Source organism: Phalangium opilio, unplaced genomic scaffold (genome assembly GCF_054372755.1).
Source record: "Phalangium opilio isolate 3A_F unplaced genomic scaffold, DU_Popi_V2 ptg000088l_1, whole genome shotgun sequence".
NCBI lineage: Eukaryota > Metazoa > Arthropoda > Arachnida > Opiliones > Phalangiidae > Phalangium > Phalangium opilio.
In genome coordinates this window covers 2,435,834-2,462,696 of record NW_028324193.1, presented here as the reverse complement: position 1 = coordinate 2,462,696, position 26,863 = coordinate 2,435,834, and the positions used below count along the sequence as shown (strand labels likewise).

The following is a 26,863-nucleotide window of genomic DNA, read 5'->3' as shown; positions in this document are numbered from 1 at the left end:
GGAGGATGTAACGGGGAGCCCGTTACAGGGGTTCACTACCAGGTGGAGCAACCTAAAACTGACAACAGGGATCCCCGCTAGACGGCCCAGAAATCTGTACCTTGGACCTGTCGTCTGCTCGAACTCCGTTTAAAGATACTGTCTAAATTCATAATACTAACTAAATTGTGTTCCCTCTATTGAAAATGGAGAACATTCATCTGAAGGAATATTCGAAACCAGAAATTCGATTAGCCTGAAACTTGCGCAGATACTTTTAATTAGCGTTTAAATTAATGTGAAAAAGTTTCACATTAATTGCTCAAAGGTTAGTATATTTTAAAAATTATTTTGCTAAGTTCAAGTTTTTTTTTCCGAAAAAAGAAATTAGTTTTAGCTCTGGAAATTTGATCTCTCTTTCCGTTGACATCAATTTCTTGTCTGACTGGCTTCAAACTTAACATTTAATAACTTATGAAGCTTTTAATTAGTGAACGGTAATTAATAAAGGATAGAACAAATTGAAAATTAACTTTGTTCCTTAAAAATTATTTGTATTTTATCAATAAATGGGGTTAAATCGAGTTCAGATAATGTTAATTAAGCGCTAGCTAGAGCGCAAATAATTAGCCTCCGAATTAATACGGGAAGAAGTTAGATATATACGAAAAGACATTAAATGTCTATTATTGTTTTACAAAATTATGGTTCTACAGTCTTTGAGTGGTTTTCTTACCGATTTCATCGGTTATCATTCTGGTGCGCAACATCATCTAGGCGGTTTTCGAAACTAAATTTGCCGCTACCACTTGTTTCGCGCTACTTCTTAAACTAATTTGCGAGATTTTGACTCAACCAACAATTAATGTAACTTGTACTTTGTCTAAGCTCTTTAGTACGTAACACGAAAGTAGCATCGGCCCATCTGAAGTTTGTTGAGCGGGAGATCAAACAAAAAGGGTGAGCCTGGGAAGAATAACGTTACGTAACTGATGTATTAAGATGATACAGAGTGGCATCCTTCTATTATCCCCTTCTGATAATAACAAAACATGTAAAAACTATGCGGAGAGTTGTAAAAAAGTTTTATTACGGATATTTTTTAAGTGTTAAACTGTATTTAGAACGTAAATTTTTAAGTTTTAATTATTTCTAAATTTAGGCATTTTGAGCAAGTTTTTAGTATCAATTGAGATTTATGCTTTTATTTTCGCCGCTTTTTTACTTTTTTCTTGAGAAAGATTTCCCTCAGACCAGTTACTGGTACTGGCCGCTTCCATATCTACTCCCTTTCTTTGTTCCCGTTCTTTTTGATTTAGGGAAGGACTTGCTTCCGGCTCGGCTCCTCCTCCGCTACTTAACGGATGTTCTTCCCCTAGAGTAAAATAATACGAACGTACGTAAGTTCATGATCCAGGTCTCGTGTTGGATAGTGACTCCTAGTCGAAGCTACCCAGACAAATTGATCAAATGGCCTATACTTACTATCCGAAGCGTTGTCGGATAACCCACTTTCAACTTGCTTTCCCGTTGGTGCCGGACTCTCGTCTTCACCTGCAATCGCGTAACATAATTAACGCCTAATTTAAGGTAAATGATTAATATAAAATATTCTTACTGTCCGAAGTTCTGCCCGGAGTAGTCGGTACCGAGCCGTGTTCACTTGAAGGCGATTGAATTTCTTCTTGAAAGTCTAAACGAAAAAAACAGTTACTTTTTTATTACGGAATAATATTTATAATACCAACCATTAGGTGGGGATTTCGACAAGCTCGGCGTCTCGGGTTCTTCATAAAATAAAATATTCAAGTTATTATTGCCAGAAAATATAAGAGAAGCTTAAGCGCTTCCCCGGCACTGTAAATTAGCGCGCGGTTGTCGGGAATGCTTAAACACTATAGAATTGGTAAATATGTCTAACCAGAATCATCGGGGCTTAGAAGCCCTTTGTTTGATGCTAACAGTCTAAGCGTTGTCAATAAATCTCCTCCTCTCTTTTGGGTAATGTTTTCAACGATTGAAAGGCATTGTTAACCTCTGCTGGTGTCGAGTTGTTGGTGGCCAATCTGCGACGCAACTGCTCCGCCTCTTTTTTTCAACCATTAGATTTTTCAAATTTTTAATTTTTTCCTGGTGTTCTTCTATCATTTTTTCGGTGCCGCGGAGGGCCACTTCAAATTTCGCTCGATTTCTTTCCTAAATGGTTAAGCCCTTTTCATATAGATTTATCAACGTTGGTAGTGTTGAATGCTCTTTCCGAGCTTTCCGACGGAATAATTGGAACCTCTTCTATTTCTAAGAGGCGTCAAAATTGTACAAATAATTTTATTTTATAACATCATCATGATATACTTTATAATGCAAGAATTACCGGAAACCTAGCGTGAGGAACGTCAGCGTGGGGCTCTTGGAAACAGCCGCTTTCCATTTGCAAGGGTTTAAGCCAATTCTGATATTTTCCGCATACCTTATGGTACACAACCACAACCTCTTCCGGGAAAAATTTCCTTAGAACCGTTTCAGGGCCTAGTTTCGCCTCTACAATGAATGAGCAATATCAAATTTTAAAATGTCATATTTGTCAACCATAACAATGTAAGACTTACGGACTAGTTTCACAACGAAACAAAGATTAAATACACGAAATAGTGCTTTTCAATTTTTCCCTCCTTTATTAGGAAAAGTTGGGAAAACTTCTGAATATTGTCAGAAATTGCTTTATAAACTGTTCGCGACGGCCTGTAAACGTAAACGGATGAAGTTTGTGTCTCGCTTATTGGTTGTAAACACTCACTGTTCCAATTCTCCTCTTGTGAACAACTGCTTAAAAATTTCCTTCAAAGTAAAGGAATGACTTGTTTTTCGAAATAAGTCCAATTGTTCCCGGCTAGTCGGGAACAGTTTTACTGAGCCGGCATTGTTGAAAGTTTTTTGAAAAATTAAGACCATGGCGTCCACCAACTGCCTCGTCGTGAATAGTTTGCTTGTAGACCCAGGCATGGGCCTTCTGTGGCATTTTGCAAGTTCTTCTTTGACGAACCCGATCGTAATGAAGTTCATTTTGAAGACTAAACGATAAACGGATATTCAATGAATAAACGGAAGTAGCCACCTGCATTTAACATAAGCCAATCAGCGGTATAAGTTAACGGCAATAAGTTTGCCGGTGTAACGCGACAACAGTATTAAAAGTCTTTGAATAGATCGGGGCTTCTAAAAGGTTAGGTATGGCTAAAACAATATTACCTACGCAATACTTTTTCACCCAAATAACATTCTCGGCCAAAGGGGTTTCGGCTAATCAAGAATGTTATTTGAGTCAAGCTTGACCCTGGTAATGTATGGCTAATAGTGTTACCTTTATATTACCTTTTCACCCATACGACTCTTTCCCCATTAAAATTAAAACGGCAACCATCTACGTAGCTATACTAGCGTTGCCCATTCCATACAGCTAAGAGGAATCATTCTGTAGCCTCCCCGACTCCCTTTTATAAGTCGCCAAAGACTGAGTGAGTAGCCCCTCGACTACCATTAAAAACAGGCAATGATTAAGCGAGTAGCCCCTCGACTCCCTATTAAAATCTCCAAAGATAAAGTGAGTAGCCCCTCGACACCCACTAAAACAGGCAATGATTAAGTTAGTAGCCCCTCAACTCCCTTTATAAATCGGCTATGAATAAGTAGGTTGCCTCTCGATACCCACTAAAACAGGCAATGATTAAGTAAGAAGCCCCTTGACACCCACTAAAACAGGCAATGATTAACTTAGTAGCCCCTCGACTCCCTATTAAAATCTCCAAAGATAAAGTGAGTAGCCCCTCGACACCCACTAAAACAGGCAATGATTAAATTAGTAGCCCCTCAACTCCCTTTATAAATCGGCTATGAATAAGTAGGTTGCCTCTCGACACTTTTGAAATCGAAAATGATTGAGTTAGTAGTCCCTCGAATCGCCAATCATTACTTTTTCGATGCCCTTTAAATATTACCAATTATTAAGTATCAAAAAATATAACAAGCCTAAACAGAATCGTTCCTAAACCAAAACTTTCCCACGCTCGGAGCCTCGGATGGGGAAAGAAATTCAAATAAACCCGGTACGAGAGAGAGGAAAGACGCGAGATTTTCCAAAATTCGGACCCCCAAACCCAGCGCTTCTGCAAGCCACGGTTTCTGTTATATTTCTCAGTCCCTAATGTAAGGTCTTTGTACCACGTGACTCAATTGGCCAATGGGGGCTGATGTACATATTTCAAATAAAACGTACACGCCCCCTGAACATCTCGCCATCTAGCGTTAAAAATCGGTACTTTACGGAGTAGAGTATTCCTTTAAAACAATCTCAACAGGATATGCGTGGTTAAACTTATCATTATATGTGATAATGTAAGATAATCTGACGAAGCGGCTCAGTGAAAGTTGGGGAATGTCCTCAGAGTTTTGCTTGCAATGGTCAAGCTAAAATCCTCTTATTAAATAAACAACACTTGACGCAATTTTCTAAGGAGCTATTAGTAAAATAATATATTACGAACAAAAATGGTCTCACTTAGACCACAAAAATTATACTTAGCTTGAAAAATTAATATTTAAATCAAAGTAGAAAATTCAGTTAAGCAAAGGCTTAGAGCATTGACGTCGGCAATTCGAATCGCCGTGAAAGCGAGCGTTGCCTACGAGATTCCCGCGTACATAACACTCCCGGTCTCCCGCTGTCAAAGCCGAAAGGCGAAAGCTCGCGGCTCGCGCAGCTAAAATTCCAAACAACACTTGACGCAATCTTCTATGGAGCTATTAGTAAAATAATATATTACGAACAAAAATGGTCTCACTTAGATCACAAAAATTATACTTAGCTTGAAAAATTTATATTTAAATCAAAGTAGAAAATTCAGTTAAGCAAAGGCTTAGAGCTTGACGACAGCAATGAAGATAGGACTCCCCGCGTACATAATATAAGACTACCGGGTACCGTTAAAGCTGAGCCTGAGCTGCCTGACGCGCCGCGGCAATATCTAATTAGTTTATTCTCAGTATCATCTTAAGCTTAAAATACGAGGTTACCTACGTACATAATATCGAGTCAATCCATAATCAATTCAATAATGCGAAGAATTATTTTACGAACCTTGAATTCAATCGGCTTTCGGCTCTAAGCCTTTGTGAAAATACGATGTTGGCTACGTAGTACGTACATAATATAAATTCAAATTGGAAACAAGCCCAAAAAACCGTCCAAACAAGTCAAAAATTTGGAATTCCTGCCAATATTTTAGAGAAGCAGCCCAATTGGCGGCTTTCCCGTCCAATATGGCATCCCTGCAGGCTGCAGAAGGACCCCCCCCGCAGCCGCACTGCAGAACTTCGCGGACTGCAGAACGACGCGCTTGAGCGGCTCGCACTGCAGAACGACGCTCTCGAGGGATGGAGAAAATAGCGTCGTCCGAGGGATCAGCCACTGGCGTATTCTCCCGGTATTACCTTTTTGGAGGTTTTAATGCCGTAAATTCGGGCGATATGCCTACAATCCGTTCTAATATTGAATTAAAAACTGTAGAAAGTAATCCCGAGTGTATTTCCGCGTTATACGGCGTAATACGCTTCACATCTTACACCCTCAGAAAGACTTTATTGCCGAGTGGTTTCTCCCTCGTCAATTGTCCCGTATAGAGACTAACATTTTTGCTCCGCCAGATGGCGTGTTCAAAAATAAAATTACTCTAAACCACGTCAGGATGACTGAGCGGTCTAAGGCGACAGACTCAAGGGTTCTTAGCTTCCTTCGTTCACGATGTGAATCTGTGTTACTCTGGGCCTCGTATGAGGGCGTGGGTTCGAATCCCACTTCTGACACGATATGTTTTATGAAAATAACTGGAAGAGATGTAATTTTAAAACGTCCAAATTACACAAAACCATGTCAGGATTGCCGAGCTGTCTAAGGCTACAGATTCAAGGGTTCTTAGTTTCATTGGGTCACGATGTGAATCTGTGTATTCTGGTCCTCGTTTGAGAGAGTGGGTTCGAATTCCACTTCTGACACGATATGTTTTATGAAAATAACTGGAAGAGATGTAATTTTAAAACGTCCAAATTACACAACATCACGTCAGGATGGCCGAGCGGTCTAAGGCGCCTGACTCAAGGGGCTTAGCTTCCTTCGTTCACGATGTGAATCTGTGAATTCTGGTCCTCGTATGAGGGCGTGGGTTCGAATCCCACTTCTGACACGATATGTTTTATGAAAATAACTGGAAGAGATGTAATTTTAAAACGTCCAAATTGCACTAAACCACGTCAGGATGACCGAGCGGTCTAAGGCGACAGACTCAAGGGTTCTTAGTTTCATTGGCTCAAGATGTCAATCTGTGTGTTCTGGGCCTCGTCTGAGGGCGTGGGTTCGAATCCCACTTCTGACACGATATGTTTTATGAAAATAACTGGAAGAGATGTAATTTTAAAACGTCCAAATTACACAAAATCACGTCAGGATGGCCGAGCGGTCTAAGGCGCCAGACTCAAGGGGCTTATCTTCCTTCGTTCACGATGTGAATCTGTGTTATTCTGGGCCTCGTATGAGGGCGTGGGTTCGAATCCCACTTCTGACACGATATGTTTTATGAAAATAGCTGGAAGAGATGTAATTTTAAAACGTCCAAATTACACAACATCACGTCAGGATGGCCGAGCGGTCTAAGGCGCCAGACTCAAGGGGCTTAGCTTCCTTCGTTCACGATGTGAATCTGTGAATTCTGGTCCTCGTATGAGGGCGTGGGTTCGAATCCCACTTCTGACACGATATGTTTTATGAAAATAACTAGAAGAGATGTAATTTTAAAACGTCCAAATTACACTAAACCACATCAGGATGACCGAGCGGTCTAAAGCGACAGACTCAAGGGTTCTTAGTCTCATTGGTTCACGATGTCAATCTGAGTGTTCTGGGCCTCGTATGAGAGCGTGGGTTCGAATCCCACTTCTGACACGATATGTTTTATGAAAATAACTGGAAGAGATGTAATTTTAAAACGTCCAAATTACACAAAATCACGTCAGGATGGCCGAGCGGTCTAAGGCGCAAGACTCAAGGGGCTTAGCTTCCTTCGTTCACGATGTGAATCTGTGTTATTCTGGGCCTCGTATGAGGGCGTGGGTTCGAATTCCACTTCTGACACGATATGTTTTATGAAAATAACTGGAAGAGATGTAATTTTAAAACGTCCAAATTACACAACATCACGTCAGGATGACCGAGCGGTCTAAGGCGACAGACTCAAGGGTTCTTAGTTTCATTGGTTCACGATGTGAATCTGTGTATTCTGGTCCTCGTTTGAGAGAGTGGGTTCGAATTCCACTTCTGACACGATATGTTTTATGAAAATAACTGGAAGAGATGTAATTTTAAAACGTCCAAATTACACAACATCACGTCAGGATGGCCGAGCGGTCTAAGGCGCCAGACTCAAGGGGCTTAGCTTCCTTCGTTCACGATGTGAGTCTGTGAATTCTGGCCCTCGTATGAGGGCGTGGGTTCGAATCCCACTTCTGACACGATATGTTTTATGAAAATAACTGGAAGAGATGTAATTTTAAAACGTCCAAATTACACAGCATCACGTCAAGATGGCCGAGCGGTCTAAGGCGCCAGACTCAAGGGGCTTAGCTTCCTTCGTTCACGATGTGAATCTGTGAATTCTGGTCCTCGTATGAGGGCGTGGGTTCGAATCCCACTTCTGACACGATATGTTTTATGAAAATAACTGGAAGAGATGTAATTTTAAAACGTCCAAATTACACTAAACCACGTCAGGATGACCGAGCGGTCTAAAGCGACAGACTCAAGAGTTCTTAGTCTCATTGGTTCACGATGTCAATCTGTGTGTTCTGGGCCTCGTATGAGAGCGTGGGTTCGAATCCCACTTCTGACACGATATGTTTTATGAAAATAACTGGAAGAGATGTAATTTTAAAACGTCCAAATTACACTAAACCACGTTAGGATGCCCGAGCGGTCTAAGGCGCCAGACTCAAGGGTTCTTAGTTTCATTGGTTCACGATGTGAATCTGTGTATTCTGGTCCTCGTTTGAGAGAGTGGGTTCGAATTCCACTTCTGACACGATATGTTATATGAAAATAACTGGAAGAGATGTAATTTTAAAACGTCCAAATTACACAAAACCATGTCAGGATTGCCGAGCGGTCTAAGGCTACAGATTCAAGGGTTCTTAGTTTCATTGGTTCACGATGTCAATCTGTGTATTCTGGGCCTCGTATGAGGGCGTAGGTTCGAATCCCACTTCTGACACGATATGTTTTATGAAAATAACTGGAAGAGATGTAATTTTAAAACGTCGAAATTACACTAAACCACGTCAGGATGACCGAGCGGTCTAAGGCGACAGACTCAAGGGGCTTAGCTTCCTTCGTTCACGATGTGAATCTGTGAATTCTGGTCCTCGTATGAGGGCGTGGGTTCGAATCCTACTTCTGACACGATATGTTTTATGAAAATAACTGGAAGAGATTTAATTTTAAAACTCCAAATTACACAATTCACGTCAGGATGGTCGAGCGGTCTAAGGCGCAAGACTCAAGGGGCTTAGCTTCCTTCGTTCACGATGTGAATCTGTGTTACTCTGGGCCTCGTATGAGGGCGTGGGTTCGAATCCCACTTCTGACACGATATGTTTTATGAAAATAACTGGAAGAGATGTAATTTTAAAACGTCCAAATTACACAAAACCATGTCAGGATTGCCGAGCTGTCTAAGGCTACAGATTCAAGGGTTCTTAGTTTCATTGGGTCACGATGTGAATCTGTGTATTCTGGTCCTCGTTTGAGAGAGTGGGTTCGAATTCCACTTCTGACACGATATGTTTTATGAAAATAACTGGAAGAGATGTAATTTTAAAACGTCCAAAATACACAACATCACGTCAGGATGGCCGAGCGGTCTAAGGCGCCAGACTCAAGGGGCTTAGCTTCCTTCGTTCACGATGTGAATCTGTGAATTCTGGTCCTCGTATGAGGGCGTGGGTTCGAATCCCACTTCTGACACGATATGTTTTATGAAAATAACTGGAAGAGATGTATTTTAAATCGTCCAAATTACACTAAACCACGTCAGGATGACCGAGCGGTCTAAGGCGACAGACTCAAGGGTTCTTAGTTTCATTGGCTCACGATGTCAATCTGTGTGTTCTGGGCCTCGTATGAGGGCGTGGGTTCGAATCCCACTTCTGACACGATATGTTTTATGAAAATAACTGGAAGAGATGTAATTTTAAAACGTCCAAATTACACAAAACCATGTCAGGATTGCCGAGCGGTCTAAGGCTACAGATTCAAGGGTTCTTAGTTTCATTGGTTCACGATGTCAATCTGTGTATTCTGGGCCTCGTATGAGGGCGTGGGTTCGAATCCCACTTCTGACACGATATGTTTTATGAAAATAACTGGATGAGATGTAATTTTAAAACGTCCAAATTACACTAAACCGCGTCAGGATGACCGAGCGGTCTAAGGCGACAGACTCAAGGGTTCTTAGTTTCATTGGTTCACGATGTGAATCTGTGTATTCTGGTCCTCGTTTGAGAGAGTGGGTTCGAATTCCACTTCTGACACGATATGTTATATGAAAATAACTGGAAGAGATGTAATTTTAAAACGTCCAAATTACACAACATCACGTCAGGATGGCCGAGCGGTCTAAGGCGCCAGACTCAAGGGGCTTAGCTTCCTTCGTTCACGATGTGAATCTGTGTTATTCTGAGCCTCGTATGAGGGCGTGGGTTCGAATCCCACTTCTGACACGATATGTTTTATGAAAATAACTGGAAGAGATGTAATTTTAAAACGTCCAAATTACACAAAACCATGTCAGGATTGCCGAGCTGTCTAAGGCTACAGATTCAAGGGTTCTTAGTTTCATTGGGTCACGATGTGAATCTGTGTATTCTGGTCCTCGTTTGAGAGAGTGGGTTCGAATGACACTTCTGGCACGATATGTTTTATGAAAATAACTGGAAGAGATGTAGTTTTAAAACGTCAAAATTACACTAAACCACGTCAGGATGACCGAGCGGTCTAAGGCGACAGACTCAAGGGTTCTTAGTTTCATTGGTTCACGATGTCAATCTGTGTGTTCTGGGCCTCGTATGAGGGCGTGGGTTCGAATCCAACTTCTGACACGATATGTTTTATGAAAATAACTGGAAGAGATGTAATTTTAAAACGTCCAAATTACACAAAATCACGTCAGGATGGCCGAGCGGTCTAAGGCGACAGACTCAAGGGGCTTAGCTTCCTTCGTTCACGATGTGAATCTGTGAATTCTGGTCCTCGTATGAGGGCGTGGGTTCGAATCCCACTTCTGACACGATATGTTTTATGAAAATAACTGGAAGAGATGTAATTTTAAAACGTCCAAATTACACTAAACCACGTCAGGATGACCGAGCGGTCTAAGGCGACAGACTCAAGGGTTCTTAGTTTCATTGGTTCACGATGTCAATCTGTGTGTTCTGAGCCTCGTATGAGGGCGTAGGTTCGAATCCCACTTCTGACACGATATGTTTTATGAAAATAACTGGAAGAGATGTAATTTTAAAACGTCCAAATTACACAAAACCATGTCAGGATTGCCGAGCGGTCTAAGGCTACAGATTCAAGGATTCTTAGTTTCATTGGTTCACGATGTCAATCTGTGTATTCTGGGCCTCGTATGAGGGCGTGGGTTCGAATCCCACTTCTGACACGATATGTTTTATGAAAATAACTGGATGAGATGTAATTTTAAAACGTCCAAATTACTCTAAACCACGTCAGGATGACTGAGCGGTCTAAGGCGACAGACTCAAGGGTTCTTAGCTTCATTGGTTCACGATGTCAATCTGTGTATTCTGGGTCTCGTATGAGGGCGTGGGTTCGAATCCCTCTTCTGACAAGATATGTTTTATGAAAATATCTGGAAGAGATGTAATTTTAAAACGTCCAAATTACACAAAACCATGTCAGGATTGCCGAGCTGTCTAAGGGTACAGATTCAAGGGTTCTTAGTTTCATTGGATCACGATGTGAATCTCTGTATTCTGGTCCTCGTTTGAGCGAGTGGGCTCGAATTCCACTTCGAACACGATATGTTTTATTAAAATAACTGGAAGAGATGTAATTTTAAACGTCTGCATGACTTAAAACCACGTCAGGATGGCCGAGCGGTCTAAGGCGACAGACTCAAGGGTTCTTAGTTTCATTGGTTCACGATGTGAATCTGTGTATTCTGGTCCTCGTTTGAGAGAGTGGGTTCGAATTCCACTTCTGACACGATATGTTATATGAAAATAACTGGATGAGATGTAATTTTAAAACGTCCAAATTACACTAAACCGCGTCAGGATGACCGAGCGGTCTAAGGCGACAGACTCAAGGGTTCTTAGTTTCATTGAATCACGATGTCAATCTGTGTATTTGCCACTATTTCCGATTTGTCAGCGACAAATTGCAAATCCATGTTGTCTTTGGAAGCCAAAAGTAGCGCGGGATAATCATTGATTTAAACTTCGTGCTGTTTTCTCGGCAAGTCGTACAGTCGTTTCTGCACCTTTTTCGTTTGACGGTGACGAGTAACTGATATAATGGCTACGTTTGTTACGCTTCGAGGGAAACCGTAACGACACACTTTCAATCCTTTTATTTAAATTTTTAACCTTCTTATAACAACTGGAGGTGCATTTGTGAGTTTGAAAATTTTTTACCAGCCAGTGCAGTTTCGGACTTACCAATGCTCTTGACACGTAACGTGTTGTTGCACGTAATCCAAAATATTCTCGGCCGAAGAAGTTCCGATCTTTGGAGCGTCCTTGTTCCACAATAGCATGTGGTAGTTAGGCAAACCTCGAGATTGGTATTGAACCCGCCAAAATGATGTTCTACCATGTCAAGAACTAGATTTTGCTTGCACAAGACAAAGTTGTTTAACATCGATCGCACTTGGTTTTGAAAAAGCAAATTGACGCTAAGTGGGTCGAAATTCAACAATTCAGCAACCGTCATCGACTCTACTCCTGGAACGTCTGAATTAATTTTTCTCAAGTGATCGTGCAGTTCCATATCATCGTATTCGGCCGGATTTAAAGTCAAGAGCCAAGAATTCTACGGGAGTTATTAAACGTTACCAAGATAATAATGATCATTAGGTCAGTGTACCATAATTTTACTAATAATATCCTACAATTTTCATTTTATTAATTGAAAGGACCATAATAAAGATGAAAAACATTGCTGTTCATGATTCATCCCAATTAGAGCTAAAATTATTTAATAGAATGTTTGAACATGAATGATTAAAAGGCCAAGGTATCCTATACTATCATTATTAATAATTATTACTCTAATTAAAATTAAACTGTTTTTTAGTAGTGGCCTTTTAAGGTAATCTCCGTTAGATGAAATATCTTATTGAGCTATAAAAAGTCAGTTCAGCTGTGTAGTAAAGTCAGTGTACAGTCTCATCTTGTTGCAGTCTGTTTCATTTAGTCATCATGGTAGTATCTTGATAAAGTGGCACTTATCATGGATAGTTGTTGGTGCAGTAGGGAAGGCCATTAGACCATATTCACCCTCTAAGCTAAGATCTGTTAAGTTGTAGGGTAGATTGACCTTATACGAAGCAATCCAGTCATTCAGTCGGTAATGACTTGTTTTCGCGTGTTAACATTCCGACTTTGTGTCGTCACTACAGTTGTCCTACACAAATGGCTCTACTTCAACCCTAGTAAGTGTTGCTTATATTAGTTACCCCCGAAAGGCAAACCGCTAGTCTGGATCTCCCACTTGCCATCCTATACAAAACAGTTTTTGGTCTTGAGCTCATTGTTTCAACCTGTACCTAGGTTTTACAGCAATCAGTTAATGCTCTACTCAATGTACTGATATTTCATTAAACATAGTCTGTCTAAGATGCTTTAACCCACTTAGAAATATTTTATGACCATTCTCTACCAACATAATTAATAAGTATTAATTTATAATTAAGGCGCTTTGACGTTATCGAATAATTTTTCCTAGGTAACAATTAAATTTTAGATGTTTTATTTATTTAGTGCTTACTCTAACGTTCCCTTAGGAAAAATGAAACAATGGTTAGTTTACTAAGTAGATTTTTTTGGTGCCACCAGCTTTTTTAAATAAAAATTAAATTTCTAATTATTTATATAATGCTCATTTTAGTGCATATTCTAACGTTACCTGAGACAACCATAAACAATGGTCAGTTTTTCCAAGAGTATCAGTACGTATTAATGAAAATATAAGTAAAACAATGTTACTGGTTAAATTATTAATATATTGAATGATAGGGTCGCTAAATTCTGTCAGGTTATCATCAAACAAACCAATATTTTATGTCCAACCTCTATCAATCATTATAATGGAGTCCGGACACGGCGTCTAGTTCTAGGAGTTTAGTAATAAACTAACAAATAACATTATTATGTTAGTTATGATCAAAGCAATAAATTTTTAATATTTTTAACATCTACACTTTAATTTTGTCTTTATTTACCCGAATCCTGGGACCAGTAGAAAAATAAATAGGGAAAGGGTCACTGGTCCCAGGACCAGTTTAATATTCAAAACACCAGGATTGACTGGTCCAGAGAACTAGTTTTACAAGCCTCATTTTTTGAGGGTGATCAGGGCCAGAAATAAAAAAATATATTATAGAACATGTGTCCAGTGACCCCACCCTTTGACTGGACATGGTCCACTGGAGTGCCCGAAAATAGCCTCGAAACTTCATACTCAAGGTCCCGAAATTTCATTGGTCAGGTCTCCAGTGTCCCTTAGTTTTTAAAACATTATGGGACATATTAAAATTTTATTGGACAATGTCTAGTGTCAAATGCTTATTTCCGGCCCTTGAGGGCGATTGTTATGTGGCGTCTGCTACAATTAGTCTAGGTATGCAGTATGCTGCTAGTGGGGCTTATTCCTGATCAGCTCCAACTACTCATAGCGGCGACAATGAGAACTACTGTAATCGGCAAGCCAACCAGATGCCATTAAAATCTGGTGACGTCACTGACTGGCACTCTTGGGGTCTGACCCAAAATTAGCCCGAGGCTTCAAAGCGTCATTATTTGAATTAAGTTCTGAAATAAGACTAAATCGGGCTCCAACATTTGCCTAAAGGCAAAAATTTATTTTATGACGTTTTTGGAGCTTCTAAAGTAGCTATTCGCTAAGCCTTGGCATGCTGCTTTAGATATAATAAAGGGGGCTGGTTTTTGGTCAGACCCCGAGAGATTGTCATGGAATGGAATCCCTCATATCTATAGCGTTGCCTATGCACACCCACCTACGGCACCGTAGTCCTCCCAGCATCCTCAGCGGTTACGTAGGGTCGTATAGTACGAAATTGTAAAGGACGCTCCCTCTATCTTAAAAACAGAAGCTAGTTCTCTTACAAATAAAATGGCGCTACGCGGCAGCACTAAGAAATCGCCTATCGAAGGGTAGGGGCGTGCGCAAGGTACACTGGGAGAGATATGGTGCATGACGCTGGTCGTCCATCATCATTTCCCATCCATCTCACCTCCCTTATCCCTGCCAAGAGTGCCTGTCAGTGACGTAACGAGATTTTTAGCGACATCTGGTTGGCTTGCCGATTACAGTAGTTCTCAAAGTTGCCGCTACGGGTAGGTGGCGTTGCTCAGGAATAAGGCTATTTTAAGTACATTCAGTACTTTGTACGGTTAATATTTGTAACGTATATTAATTTTTAAATTTTAATCATTGAAATTATTATAAACCCAACTCTAACGTTTGAACAAGCAGACAGTGCAATCCTTTGACTCTTATCTTGAGAATATGGATTTTTCACCCTTGATGATTTTTTCTTAACAATAAACCTATGACGTAGTAGTGACGTCGGCACAAACAGTAAAACAAGCTGAAGGGTGCTGGCGTGGTTTGTGAAATCACCTCAGTTTTTAGTGCTGTGCGAGTACTCGATAAGACTCGAGGACTTGATCGAGTTGTTATTTTCCCAACTGTGTTGATAAACGTTCATGTAGTTTGAAGTAATACGTTCAACTTAGTCTAAAATAGTTCGTTTGTTGACTGATAACACCATTAAAAATAGACTCGAATTCATAAACTTAAAGACGCAATTTATTTAAACTTGTTAAAATCATATTTAATTCGTATGCGCAATCCGACTAAGATTAGGTCTCTATAGTCCGAAAGCTAACATTCAACTGATAATTTGTTATCAATAATTCTTCTGACGTTATTTTATATTTTAGAAGGCCAAAAAACTAGTAGTCCAGAAATTGCGATAAACAGGATAAAAAACATACTGTCTAAATGTTACCTTTTATAAATTGGCCTATTCTTTAAAGAGTTAAAAAAACTAATTCTGTTCAAATTACAACACACTCCCGCCTAATGCGAGTTTCTACGAACATTATACAATTCTAGGTAATTTGAATTAATCTAATTCTAAACGATACAAAAGTTGTACTGGTCTTTTAAATTCTGATTTTTGTGTCTTGACTAAGCATGATCTAATACGTCCATCTCGCCCTTCGTAAACTTCCTTGATTCTTCCTAGCGTCCAGAGATGACGTGGTTGTTTTGGTTCGCTGATTAAGACGACTTCTCCTTGCTTCAAGTCAGATTGTTCCTTGTCTTTAGATGGGTCTCTGATGCGCTGAGCGTAGCTCCAATAAGTACTCCGTACGCCTTCTTTGCCAAAAACGATTCAGAAGTGTTTCTCTGTACATCCATCTTCTGTTTAAGTCGCTTCGCTTATTAGAGATATTTTCTCCCGCCAATGACTTTGCTGGTAATGAATTGAGCCGCCTTCCTATGAGGAAATGTGACGGTGTCAACGGTGATGGCTCATCGGAATCACTTGTTGTATATGTGATGGGGCGTGAATTGACTACTGCCTCAATTTCGATCAGCACCGTCTCTAATTCTTCGTACGATAATTCTGCTTTACCTAATGATTTCTTGAGACAAGTCTTGACGGTTCCTACTTGTCGTTCAAAAAATCCTCCTCTCCAAGGAGCGCGTTCTATATTGTTCTTCCATGTGATTTGGTTTGAGCTGAAATAATCCATTAATTCAAGTGTCCAGATTTTCTTCCATAAACCTTCTAATTCTTTATTAGTTTTCTTGAAAGTTTTTGCGTTATCGGAAAATACGATGGTACATAGACCTCTTCTGGATATAAATCTTTTAGGCTCAGGATAAACTTTGTAGCACTTAAGTCTGTCACCAATTCCAGGTGTATCGCGCGTGTCACGGCACAAGTGAAAAGAGCCACGTACACCTTAATATTCGAATTCGATAGTTCTGGTTTAATAAGCAGTGGACCCATGAAATCAACTCCTGTTGTTTGGAAACTTGAAGCTTCTTGTATTCTCTCTCTTGGCAATGTATTACTTGGGAGGCTGGCATCAATTTCAGTTTGCGGCAAATTAGACACTTCGCTATCAATTGCTTTACTAGTTGTCGTCCCTTTACGATCCAGTATTTTTCTCTAATATACGTTAGGGTTGAGGCAACTCCGAGATGAAACACCTTTTCATGGCAATGCATAACTTGCAGTTTTGTAAAGCGTTGGGACTCTGGTAAAATGATGGGGTGTTGCTTTGCGTAACTGAACTGTGATTCTTGTAATCTCCCGCCAACTCTAAGCAAATTGTCTTCATCAAGAAAGGGGTTGCGATTCTTAATCTTGGAGTTTTCTTCTATCGGTAGATTATTTTTTAAGTTGTAGATCTCTTGATGGTATTCGTTGTTCTGAGAAACCCTGACCCAATAAGCTTCCGCGCTTGTGATTTCTTCCGTGGTTATTGCTTCAAGATCGTTCTTGTCTTTGTTTCTTATATTGTTAGTGAATCGTAAGATCCAAGCGGTAATTCTTAACGGTCGCATTAGCGAACTGTATTTGTCCAAGTCAAATAAAGGTTTCCTTTGGATTTGTATTTGCGAATTTGCTTGTAGCGCGTACTTGGGTCTGAGTTCCATATCAACTTCTTCCTTGATTTCCTTTCTGGATTCTGACTTTGAGTTTTTAGGCCATTCGACTTCAGGTCTCTGGAGAAACTCCGGTCCTTTCCACCAATTAACGCCTTGAAAAAGGGTTGACATTTTGATACCTCTGGTTATTAGATCGGCTGGGTTGTTTCTTCCACGGATATAAGACCAGTTCTCTGGTTCAGTCAGTGTGTGGATTTCGGTTATTCGATTCGATATGAAAGGTTTCCAATTCTTGGCTGACCCTTTGATCCAATGATATGTCGCCATTGAATCAGTCCAGTAGAATAAAGACGGGTTCTCTTCTGCTAAGTACTGTGCGAGTTTTTTGGTTAAACGTGCTCCTACTAGAGCTCCTAGTAATTCCAATCTTGGTATGGTGATTGGTTGTAGAGGTGCTACCTTTGTCTTAGAGGCTACTAAGGTTACGTCAATTGATTCGTTTGATTCGGTTCGAATATAGACCACAGCTCCGAAGGCTTGTTCGCTAGCGTCACAGAAACAGTGAAGTTGCGTTGATACTTCTCCTACTTTAGCTCCAGATATGTAACATCTTGGTATGGTTAGATGTTGTAGTTCGTGCAATTCTGAGCACCATTCATTCCATTTGAGGACTATGTCATCTTTCAGTTCTTCATCCCACTTTAATCCCTTTCGCCATAAGCTTTGATATAGGCATTTCACCCTTACAGTGAAAGGAGACAGGAATCCCATCGGATCAAAGATGCGCGAGGAAGCTTGTAATATATATATCGCTTGGTGTTTTGCCTGGTTAGAAGGAATTCGAGCAATGAGTCTACATCGAATTTGAATACGTCTGTTTCTGGTATCCATGTGATTCATAGAACTTTCATAGGGCCTGGTGTTCTTTGAAGACTCAATTCGACCTTGTCTTTGGTTTCGTTGGGAAATACGTCATTCCAATGTTGACGCAATTCTTCCGAGTTCGTTTGCCATTTGCACAGTGGCCTTTCGGCTTCCTTCAAGACCCTTTCACAATCTGTTGATAACGAGTAAGCTTCATGGACATCGTTAGCTCCACCTAGCAAATCGTCAACGTAGAGTGCTTCGTTCAATAGCTTGCAAGCTTCAGGATAGTTATTTTCATAGGCTTTAAGATGTTTCTTGATTGTTGCGGCGAGTAAGAACGGGCTGGATGTCACTCCAAATAATACTCGAGTGATCCTATAGTTTTATATCTTTAGTTTGAAGATTTCCTTCGAACCATAGGAATCTTGTGACATCCCGATCCTCCGGTGCTAACTTGATTTGAAGAAATGCTTTTTCAATGTCAGCCATAAACGCAATAAGGTACTTCCGGAAGTTAACCAGTATTCCCAATAATCCAGGATTCAGATTTTTTCCTGCGTGTAAACAGTCATTTAAGGAAGGTGCATTCTTCTCGTGCGCAGATCCGTCAAAAACTATTCTTAGCTTTGTTGATATTCTGTCCAGTCGTTCTATTCCTCGGTGGGGAAGGTAAAGCGTTTCACCTGGAGTTCCAAAGTTATTTTCTGCGACCTTCTCGATGATTTCCTGTTTCAGGTAGTCATCAAAGACCGCTTTATATCTTTCAAGTAAACTCGAGTTAACTTCCACCTGCTTCATCAAAGAATAAAGTCGTAAGTAATTGTGGTCTTGTTTCCAGGGTAGTCGTACTTCGTACCTGCCATCTTTTCGTGTGATTGTGGAGTCGAAGAATTCCATCGCTTCTATTTCGGCTGGTGTCTCTTGTTTAGGATCGTCTACGATACCCATGGATTCTAACTCCCAGAAAGTTTTCAAGGTTTGGGAAATCATTTGATCTTCCGATATTTGACTAACGGTAACGCTTATTACTTGTACCGTTGACACAGCTACATTGAAGTTGGTTGCTGGAAACGGCCCGTTTATGGTCCATCCAAATATAGTGTCCAGGGCACAGAGTGTGTCAGTCAGCCGTACTACTGCTCCTTTGACTATCTTCCAGTAGCAGCTACTACCCAATAGGATTGATAATTCATTAGAGACATTGGGGAACTTCGAAGGAGTGTCTGCCATTTTCAATCCTCTAGCTTCCATTTTTTGTAGAACTTCTTCGTTTGGAACTTTAATAAAGCGCTGCTTATTTTGGGCGTTTCTAGTGCTTCGCAGGTGAATTCTCTGGATCCGTCTGTACTTCTTAAAGTCAGTAGAACGACATTTCTCGTTTCTATTTTCGGTTGCTTTCCTTCAAAGCTATCTGTGAATTTATTTTTTTATATTAGTAAGGCTTTGACATAAGTTAAAAAATACAGTTTTGGTGTGGTGGCGCAACAATCGCAAAACCGACCTATTTTGTACATGTACTGCATTGTAATATTTTCACTTCTTCGTTCACTCCTCCCGCCGCCGCCGGCTCATAGTAACGCGATCGGTTCGATGTAATTTTTGAGTCACTTAAATTAATTAAACTAACTCTTTGAACTTAATCTTAAGTCTTTTTATTATTTACACTGCACAACCACGCAACAAAATGGTAGCAGAGCGTGGTTAGGTAAAGTGGTGGCGTTCAACGTGATAAAGAGACTTTGAACTGAGTGACCGAGGCTTAACCGGGCGGGCCTAGGATGGCGGATTCCGACGAAGAAGCAAACACGCCACTACACGTCTTTCCGAAGTTGACATCAACGAACTATCGTACATGGAAGTACAATATGGAATTACTGCTGATGAATAAAGGACTTTGGGAGATAGTTACGAAAGTGGAGGTTGCACCAACAGAAGAGGCAACAACGAGTAGAGCGAGGAACTTGTTCCAACAAAGAGAATCAAAGGCCTTCTCGACGATTGCTCTCGGAATTAGTCAAAGCGTAAGAGACAACGTAGCGGGAATCAGGATCTCTCACGAATTATGGGATAAACTAAGCAAGATATACGAACCCAAGTCACGCGCACGCATTGGAGGTTTGTTAACTGAATTTTACGCCTTGACCTACCAAGGAGAGCCAGTACCGGATTTTCTGGGACGAATTAACCAATTACAAGCATCATTACGAGAGGCTGGAAACACACTGGCAGATAAAGACGTGGCTTATAAAATGATTGGCACATTACCGTCTTCCTATGATGCCCTGGTACAACAAATTTATCAACGAAGTGATGAAGACTTTCTCCCTGGACCGATAGCGGAGATCCTTATTGCGGAATATGGCAGACGGCAACAAAAGGAACAGCAACTTGATACAGCCAATGCTGCGTACGCAATACAACATGGAACTAGAACGAAGGAAGCTCAACCGAAAGACAGACCAATAAAAACGTCATTTATGGGGAAATGCTTCAGTTGTCAACGAAGAGGACATAAAGCAGCGGATTGTCGACAAAAGCAAAACACGCGACAGAAGTCAAAGCTAGAAGAGCCAAGAAGGACAGCTTATTTTGCTTCCGCATTCAATACAACGACTGCGTCAAAAGATTGGATAGTTGACTCTGGAGCAACTAAACATTTCTGCAATCAACGTGAGTGGTTTTACACTTTTACGCCACTTAAATCGACAGCAAACGTTGGAGAAGGGACAGCCAAAGTCGAAGGGAGAGGAGACATCTGGCTGCAGATGAATGATGAACGAAGGAATATATTCCACTTGAAGGATGTCATTTATACCCCTGGAATGAATCGAAACTTACTTTCGGAGCGCATAATGGACCAGGCGGGCGATAAAGGGGTTCGTCATAATTCTAAATACACCGTGTATTTTCCGGATGGCCAAATAGCATTTATAGCGAAGCTGACGCAAGACAACCTTTATCAAGTTGATGCTACCGTTATACTTGATGATGCCATTATTAACGAAACAGGAAGCACAATACCAGAAGCTTGTACAGTAGAAAGCAGGAAATCAAGGGCACTCGATTTATGGCATGAACGCCTAGGACATATAAACGAAAACGACTTAAAGTACATGACTCAACATTCTATGCTTAAAGGATTGGGACCAATGAAAGGAACATTAGGTATTTGTACCACCTGTCAAGTAGCCAAAAGTACAAGGCAAACTCACCATAGAATTGAAGGAATCCGAAGCAACGACATACTGGAACTGGTTCATTCCGACGTCTGGGGGCCGGCTCCGGTGACCTCGGTAGGGGGAGCGAGATATTATATCAGTTTCATTGATGATAAAAGCCGATATATTACTGTATATCCCATGGCAAGAAAGAGTGAAGCGCTAAAGTACTTTAAGCAATACAAGATGTTCGTCGAGAAGCAAACTGGAAAATCTATTAAGGCACTTCGTACAGACAACGGACTTGAATACTGCTCCAATCAATTTCACGAATATTGTATCGCCGAAGGTATAAAACAGGAAAAAACTAACACTTACTCTCCAGAGATGAACGGAACAGCTGAAAGAATCAATCGTACATTATTGAACATGGTACGGGCCTTTTTCGAAGACGCTAAACTCCCACAAAACCTATGGGCTGAACTGGTGGTAACAGCGGCTTACATCAAAAATCACACAAGACATGCCAAGCTCGGAGATGCAGTACCCATAGAAATATGGATGGGGCGTAAACCAAGCGCCAATCATTTAAGAAGAATAGGGAGCATGGCGTATGTTCATGTACCACAACAAAGAAGACGAAATAAATTCAGTCACAGAGCGAAAAGGGGCGTGTTGGTTGGTTACGCAGCAAGCACAAGAGGTCTACGAATATGGATCCCTGATGAGAGAATAGTAAAGGAAACCCGACATGTACGAATAGATGAGAGTAAACACGGCATGACCCAACTAAATCAGGATCGGGGGAAACACAAAATGGAGTACGTCAGATGGAAAGTAGACGATGTTGATGATGATGACCAGACGCAGGAAGAAACTGAACCCGAGGGTAATCGTCCAAACAATGGACAGAGCACCGATGGAGAGGACCATACAGAGGACGAATTCTCAGATGCGTCAGAAGAACTAGTCGAATCATCCTCGGACGACAATACTACCATCGTTAAGGAGAGTACGGAAACCAAGGGACCCAAGTTGCCCGACGGTTGGGTGAGAGATGTTGTCATACGGACATCTGGGGCCAAAAAGGGATTGGCAGATGTATTTTACTACGCACCTAATGGCAAGGAAATACGTACACGACCGGAAATGAGACAATATTTGGATGACATGAATTTACCCCATGACCCTACTTTATATGATTTTTCGAAGACATCGTTATTGGCTACATATCAAACTAATGATGCACACAAAAAGGAGGAGTGGGCAGCTTATAATTGCGATATTGAAATACCAGCAAATTACGACCAAGCCATGACGTCACCCCAAGCACAACAATGGCAAGAAGCGATGAACAACGAGGTAGAAACACTTATTGAGAGACAAGTCACAGAAGTAGTTGAAAAACCAACAAAAGGGAAAATTCTCGGCTGCCGCTGGGTTTATGCGGTGAAGAAGGATCTGCAGGGGCGTATCATTCGATATAGGGCACGACTCGTCGCTCAAGGGTTTAACCAAGTTGAGGGGGTAGACTATGACACAGCGTTTGCTCCGGTCATCAATTTCAGCTTAATACGGTTCTTCATCGCCTTATTCGTTATAAGTCTTGGATGGACGCATTGCCATATGGACGTCAAAAACGCGTACCTTTATGGTAATATTGACAATGACATCTATATGAAGCAAATACCAGGATTCGAGACCGCGAACTCCTCAAGATATTGTCTAAAGTTACTAAAATCTCTATACGGTCTACCACAAAGCGGAAGATTGTGGTTTATGGAACTGGACGCACGATTTCAAGAGATGGGCTTTAAGAAGATGAAAGGGACGAACTGTATATATTTTCTCCCGATGGAAATGATCATACTGGTATACGTTGACGACCTACTGGTGTTAGCAAAGAATGCGACGGTACTGGAGGAAGTTTACAAGACAATTACAAAGACGTTCGATGTCACACGACTGGGACCAATCGCCAAACTTCTGGGGATTGAAGTTCACTTTAACAACGATGGGTCTTTACTTATGAACCAAGTCACATACGCCAAATCACTTGGAAAACGATACGGATTAAACGTCGATGACCCAGTTAGTCTACCTATGCCATCTGGTATTACTCTGACGAAACAGGATTCACCAACAGAAGAATCGGAGAAAAAGAAAATGTCTATATATCCGTACCGGTCGCTAATTGGATCATTGTTATTTCTGGCACAGCGAACAAGACCCGATATCCTGTTTCATGTCATCGTACTATCGCAATACAATTCGAACCCTGGGTATAATCATTGGATGAAACTTTGCCAGTTAGCCAGATATGTCATATCCACCGCACATTACGGGCTAAACTATGATAGTCGACAATTGCCCACTCTATCAATATATAGTGACAGTGACTGGGGGTCGGACAAAGACACAAGGAAGTCTACAAGCGGATACGTCGTATGCCTTGGATCATCACCAGTATCATGGCGATCTATTAAACAAAAGTCGGTATCGCTTTCATCAATGGAGGCGGAGTACGTAGCGCTGTCGGAAGCAACCAAGGAGCTGTTATGGCTTCGACCCATCTGTCTAGAACTGGAACAATTTGGAATACGTTTCGACAAGCCAACGATATATTGCGATAGTCAGTCGGCAATATTTTTCTCCAGAAATCGTGTCGAAAACCAACGCTCAAAACATATCGACATACGATATCACTTTGTTAGAGAAACGCTAGAACAGGGACATTTTAATCTACAATATGTGAAATCTAATAATAATATAGCTGATATCCTGACAAAAGTGTTAAATAAGACTAACTTCGAGAATTGTGTAAAAATGCTTAAATTATGTTAACGATATTGTTTACCTGTTCTAATTTATTAATATTTAATTGATAATTTATTATTGCATATTTGTACATGATGTCAAAGAGGGGGAGTGTGAATTTATTTTTTTATATTAGTAAGGCTTTGACATAAGTTAAAAAATACAGTTTTGGTGTGGTGGCGCAACAATCGCAAAACCGACCTATTTTGTACATGTACTGCATTGTAATATTTTCACTTCTTCGTTCACTCCTCCCGCCGCCGCCGGCTCATAGTAACGCGATCGGTTCGATGTAATTTTTGAGTCACTTAAATTAATTAAACTAACTCTTTGAACTTAATCTTAAGTCTTTTTATTATTTACACTGCACAACCACGCAACACTATCTATTCCCACCACTGTGTTTCCTAATAGTGGCAAGTTCAGGGTTCTTGATAGTTGTTTTGAGACAAAAGTTCGTTGGGCTCCGTTGTCTAAAAGACAACGTGCGATGGCTACGGATTGACCTGATGTAACTTCAACGCAGGCGGTTTGAAGATAAACGTTACTATCCATGCTCACCATTGTAGACATTGTTACAGCTGAGCCGGTTTCCGTTGGTCTTTCTTTATTATCAGTAGCGTTTTCTTCTATATTCTGATTGTTGCTGGCTTCTGGGTATTTCACAGGACAAACTACTTTAATCTAAGCTTGGTCTAGGAAGGGATATCCACACTAAGTCAACTCGCGACTTATTTACAGGTGGGTCCCTTTACAATGCATAGAGGGGTGGTGGCTAGCCCCTATGCCACAGCTAACCTACAGCGCCCTATACTTACTATTACCGTTAACCTCTGCAAGTTTTGATGGAAAGGAGAAACCGGGTTAGACCGCGGAGGAAAACTCCTTTTAACTTTGTCGTGATGCTTTCCACAAACTGGGCATTTTAAGCGATTACGGTGACCGCAAGTCTTAGCCAGGTGTCCTATCCGCGTACAGATAAAATATCGTCCATATTTCTTTAACGCTTCCTTTCTTTCGACGTAGCTTAAGTCGTTGCATTCAAAGATTTTGTGATCTCGTTTATCACAAAATATACAAGTCCTTTCTTCGATCTGGGGGTTGACGTTAGCGTGCAGTGTTAGAGTAGTAGGTTGCGCTCTGTGGTTTCTATCTTGGGTCCAACGCGTTGGTTTGTTCTTGAGGGGTTCAACTGCTTTCTTTGTCTCGTTCCCTCTGATTTGGGATATTTCGTAAGCCTTTTCACGACTTTACACTTCTTTTCTTAGAAATTTCAGAATATCTTCTGCCTTCAAATCGAATTAGTCATCAACTGTCCGAGTGAAGTGAAGGGTAATTTCTTCTGGAAGGTTTTGCAGCATTTTCTCGCAAAATACTATTTCGTATGTGTCTGGACCGACCCCTAATGTTTCTAGGCTTCTGATTTGAATTTCGCAGTTATCATAAAGTTTTCTAATCGCAACGACGTCGTTAGCCTTCTTAATATGCGGGATATTTAGCAATTTATTCAAATGCGCGCTCTTAACCTTTTCTTTCTTCCCGAAACGTTCTTTTATGAGTTTAATAGCCTTTTGATAGTTAGCCTCTGATGCTGATAACCCTCGGATAGAGTTCATAGGCAGTCCTACCAAATACTGCTTCAAGTAAGTAAATTTCACGGAACCATCCAAGTCCTCGTCATCGTGTACCGAGATTGAAAACTGTGACCAAAAGTCTTGCCATTTGCTAGGGTCTCCATCAAACTTTTCAATGGTTATTCCAGGTAGCTTGACGTGTTTAGTTCTATTCGCGCTTGTAATTGAGCTTGCCACTGCCGCGTTAGCTGGGTTAGCGTTTAGCAGACTTTCAATTCTAAGTTCTACAATCTTCTTAAAATGAATTACTCGTTCGTCCCATTCTTCTACAAAATCTATTTCCCTTTCGCATTGTTCTGGATCAGTTAAGTGGGTTTCGATTTCTTCATTAAGGTGATCTATTTTATTTTTCTTATCTTCGAGTTTCGGTAAGCAGGCTTGTAACTCGGATAAATCGCAGGACGCGTCATCATTAGCTAATTCTTCATTTATTGTATTCATAAGTTTCTTAGTTAAATCAACTAATCTTTTCCTCTTTTGAATAAGATTCTCTAAGGCGTTCATTTTTAATGTATGCTTAATTCTTCTTACTTCGTTGTATGATTTCAGAATAGAATAAGACCGGCTGGGTTTCTGATATAGTTCTAGCAGAGAGTGTCGCGTATTGAAAAATAGTTTTCACTCACCAAAGAGCTGATATGCAGATTTCGATATCCGGTGATTTGTTCTGATCGATTTCAACGGTGTTCTACCAGTCCCGGGTTTCGGCACCATGTTATTTTCCCAACTGTGTTGATAAACGTTCGTGTAGTTTGAAGTAATACGTTCAACTTAGTCTAAAATAGTTCGTTTGTTGACTGGTAACACCATTAAAAATAGACTCGAATTCATAAACTTAAAGACGCAATTTATTTAAACTTGTTAAAATCATATTTAATTCGTATACACAATCCGACTAAGATTAGGTCTCTATAGTCCGAAAGCTAACATTCAACTGATAATTTGTTATCAATAATTCTTCTGACGTTATTTTATATTTTAGAAGGCCAAAAAACTAGTAGTCCAGAAATTGCGATAAACAGGATAAAAAACATACTGTCTAAATGTTACCTTTTATAAATTAGCCTGTTCCTTAAAGAGTTAAAAAAATAATTCTGTTCAAATTACAACACGAGTAGTTATCTTCCCATTGCGCAGAATTCCATTAGACCGAATACCGCTAATATTTTTAATGAATTAAGCCCATCGGTGGGTTTGGTATTTGCAATTCAAACGACTCTATTTGTCGAAAACAGCGACCCCAAAAATGCTATGTAATTTAATTTTTATTAATGTCGTTTTTTAATGAAAGCGTTTTAAAAACATTTTCACTGACTTGGAAATGCCACTATTTGGTTAGGTAAGTAATATTTTATAAATCACTTAACAATGTTACACCTTTTCCAAAATAATGATGTTTATCTTCATTGACT

At 40.4% G+C, this 26,863-nt stretch overlaps 3 protein-coding genes and 7 non-coding genes across 10 annotated transcripts; 7 read left to right on the top strand and 3 right to left on the bottom strand.

The window, feature by feature from the left end:
* Window positions 1-6,090: 6,090 nt before the first annotated feature.
* On the top strand, window positions 6,091-6,212 carry TRNAL-CAA (transfer RNA leucine (anticodon CAA)). The gene is made up of 2 exons: window positions 6,091-6,128; window positions 6,167-6,212. It is a non-coding gene; the product is annotated as a tRNA-Leu (tRNA).
* Window positions 6,213-6,467: 255 nt separating this feature from the next.
* TRNAL-CAA (transfer RNA leucine (anticodon CAA)) lies at window positions 6,468-6,590 on the top strand. The gene is made up of 2 exons: window positions 6,468-6,505; window positions 6,545-6,590. It is a non-coding gene; the product is annotated as a tRNA-Leu (tRNA).
* Window positions 6,591-6,656: 66 nt separating this feature from the next.
* Window positions 6,657-6,778, top strand: TRNAL-CAA (transfer RNA leucine (anticodon CAA)). Its single transcript has 2 exons — window positions 6,657-6,694; window positions 6,733-6,778. It is a non-coding gene; the product is annotated as a tRNA-Leu (tRNA).
* A 633-nt stretch (window positions 6,779-7,411) lies between these two features.
* Window positions 7,412-7,533, top strand: TRNAL-CAA (transfer RNA leucine (anticodon CAA)). Its single transcript has 2 exons — window positions 7,412-7,449; window positions 7,488-7,533. It is a non-coding gene; the product is annotated as a tRNA-Leu (tRNA).
* Window positions 7,534-7,599: 66 nt separating this feature from the next.
* TRNAL-CAA (transfer RNA leucine (anticodon CAA)) lies at window positions 7,600-7,721 on the top strand. Its single transcript has 2 exons — window positions 7,600-7,637; window positions 7,676-7,721. It is a non-coding gene; the product is annotated as a tRNA-Leu (tRNA).
* Window positions 7,722-8,918: 1,197 nt separating this feature from the next.
* TRNAL-CAA (transfer RNA leucine (anticodon CAA)) lies at window positions 8,919-9,040 on the top strand. The gene is made up of 2 exons: window positions 8,919-8,956; window positions 8,995-9,040. It is a non-coding gene; the product is annotated as a tRNA-Leu (tRNA).
* Window positions 9,041-10,239: 1,199 nt separating this feature from the next.
* Window positions 10,240-10,361, top strand: TRNAL-CAA (transfer RNA leucine (anticodon CAA)). Its single transcript has 2 exons — window positions 10,240-10,277; window positions 10,316-10,361. It is a non-coding gene; the product is annotated as a tRNA-Leu (tRNA).
* A 5,112-nt stretch (window positions 10,362-15,473) lies between these two features.
* On the bottom strand, window positions 15,474-17,866 carry LOC149649047 (uncharacterized). The gene is made up of 4 exons (XM_089849417.1): window positions 16,574-17,866; window positions 16,321-16,532; window positions 15,767-16,261; window positions 15,474-15,705 (listed from the first exon to the last, which is right to left on the bottom strand). Exons 1-4 carry the CDS (start codon window positions 17,864-17,866, stop codon window positions 15,474-15,476), a joined length of 2,232 nt encoding a protein of 743 aa, XP_089705543.1.
* Window positions 17,867-17,871: 5 nt separating this feature from the next.
* Window positions 17,872-19,072, bottom strand: LOC149649046 (uncharacterized). The gene is made up of 3 exons (XM_089849416.1): window positions 18,692-19,072; window positions 18,297-18,631; window positions 17,872-18,217 (listed from the first exon to the last, which is right to left on the bottom strand). Exons 1-3 carry the CDS (start codon window positions 19,070-19,072, stop codon window positions 17,872-17,874), a joined length of 1,062 nt encoding a protein of 353 aa, XP_089705542.1.
* Window positions 19,073-24,159: 5,087 nt separating this feature from the next.
* LOC149649045 (uncharacterized) lies at window positions 24,160-25,955 on the bottom strand. The gene is made up of 3 exons (XM_089849415.1): window positions 25,131-25,955; window positions 24,735-25,055; window positions 24,160-24,501 (listed from the first exon to the last, which is right to left on the bottom strand). The coding sequence occupies exons 1-3, from the start codon at window positions 25,953-25,955 to the stop codon at window positions 24,160-24,162; spliced, it is 1,488 nt and encodes a 495-aa protein (XP_089705541.1).
* Between the last annotated feature and the right edge of the window lie 908 nt (window positions 25,956-26,863).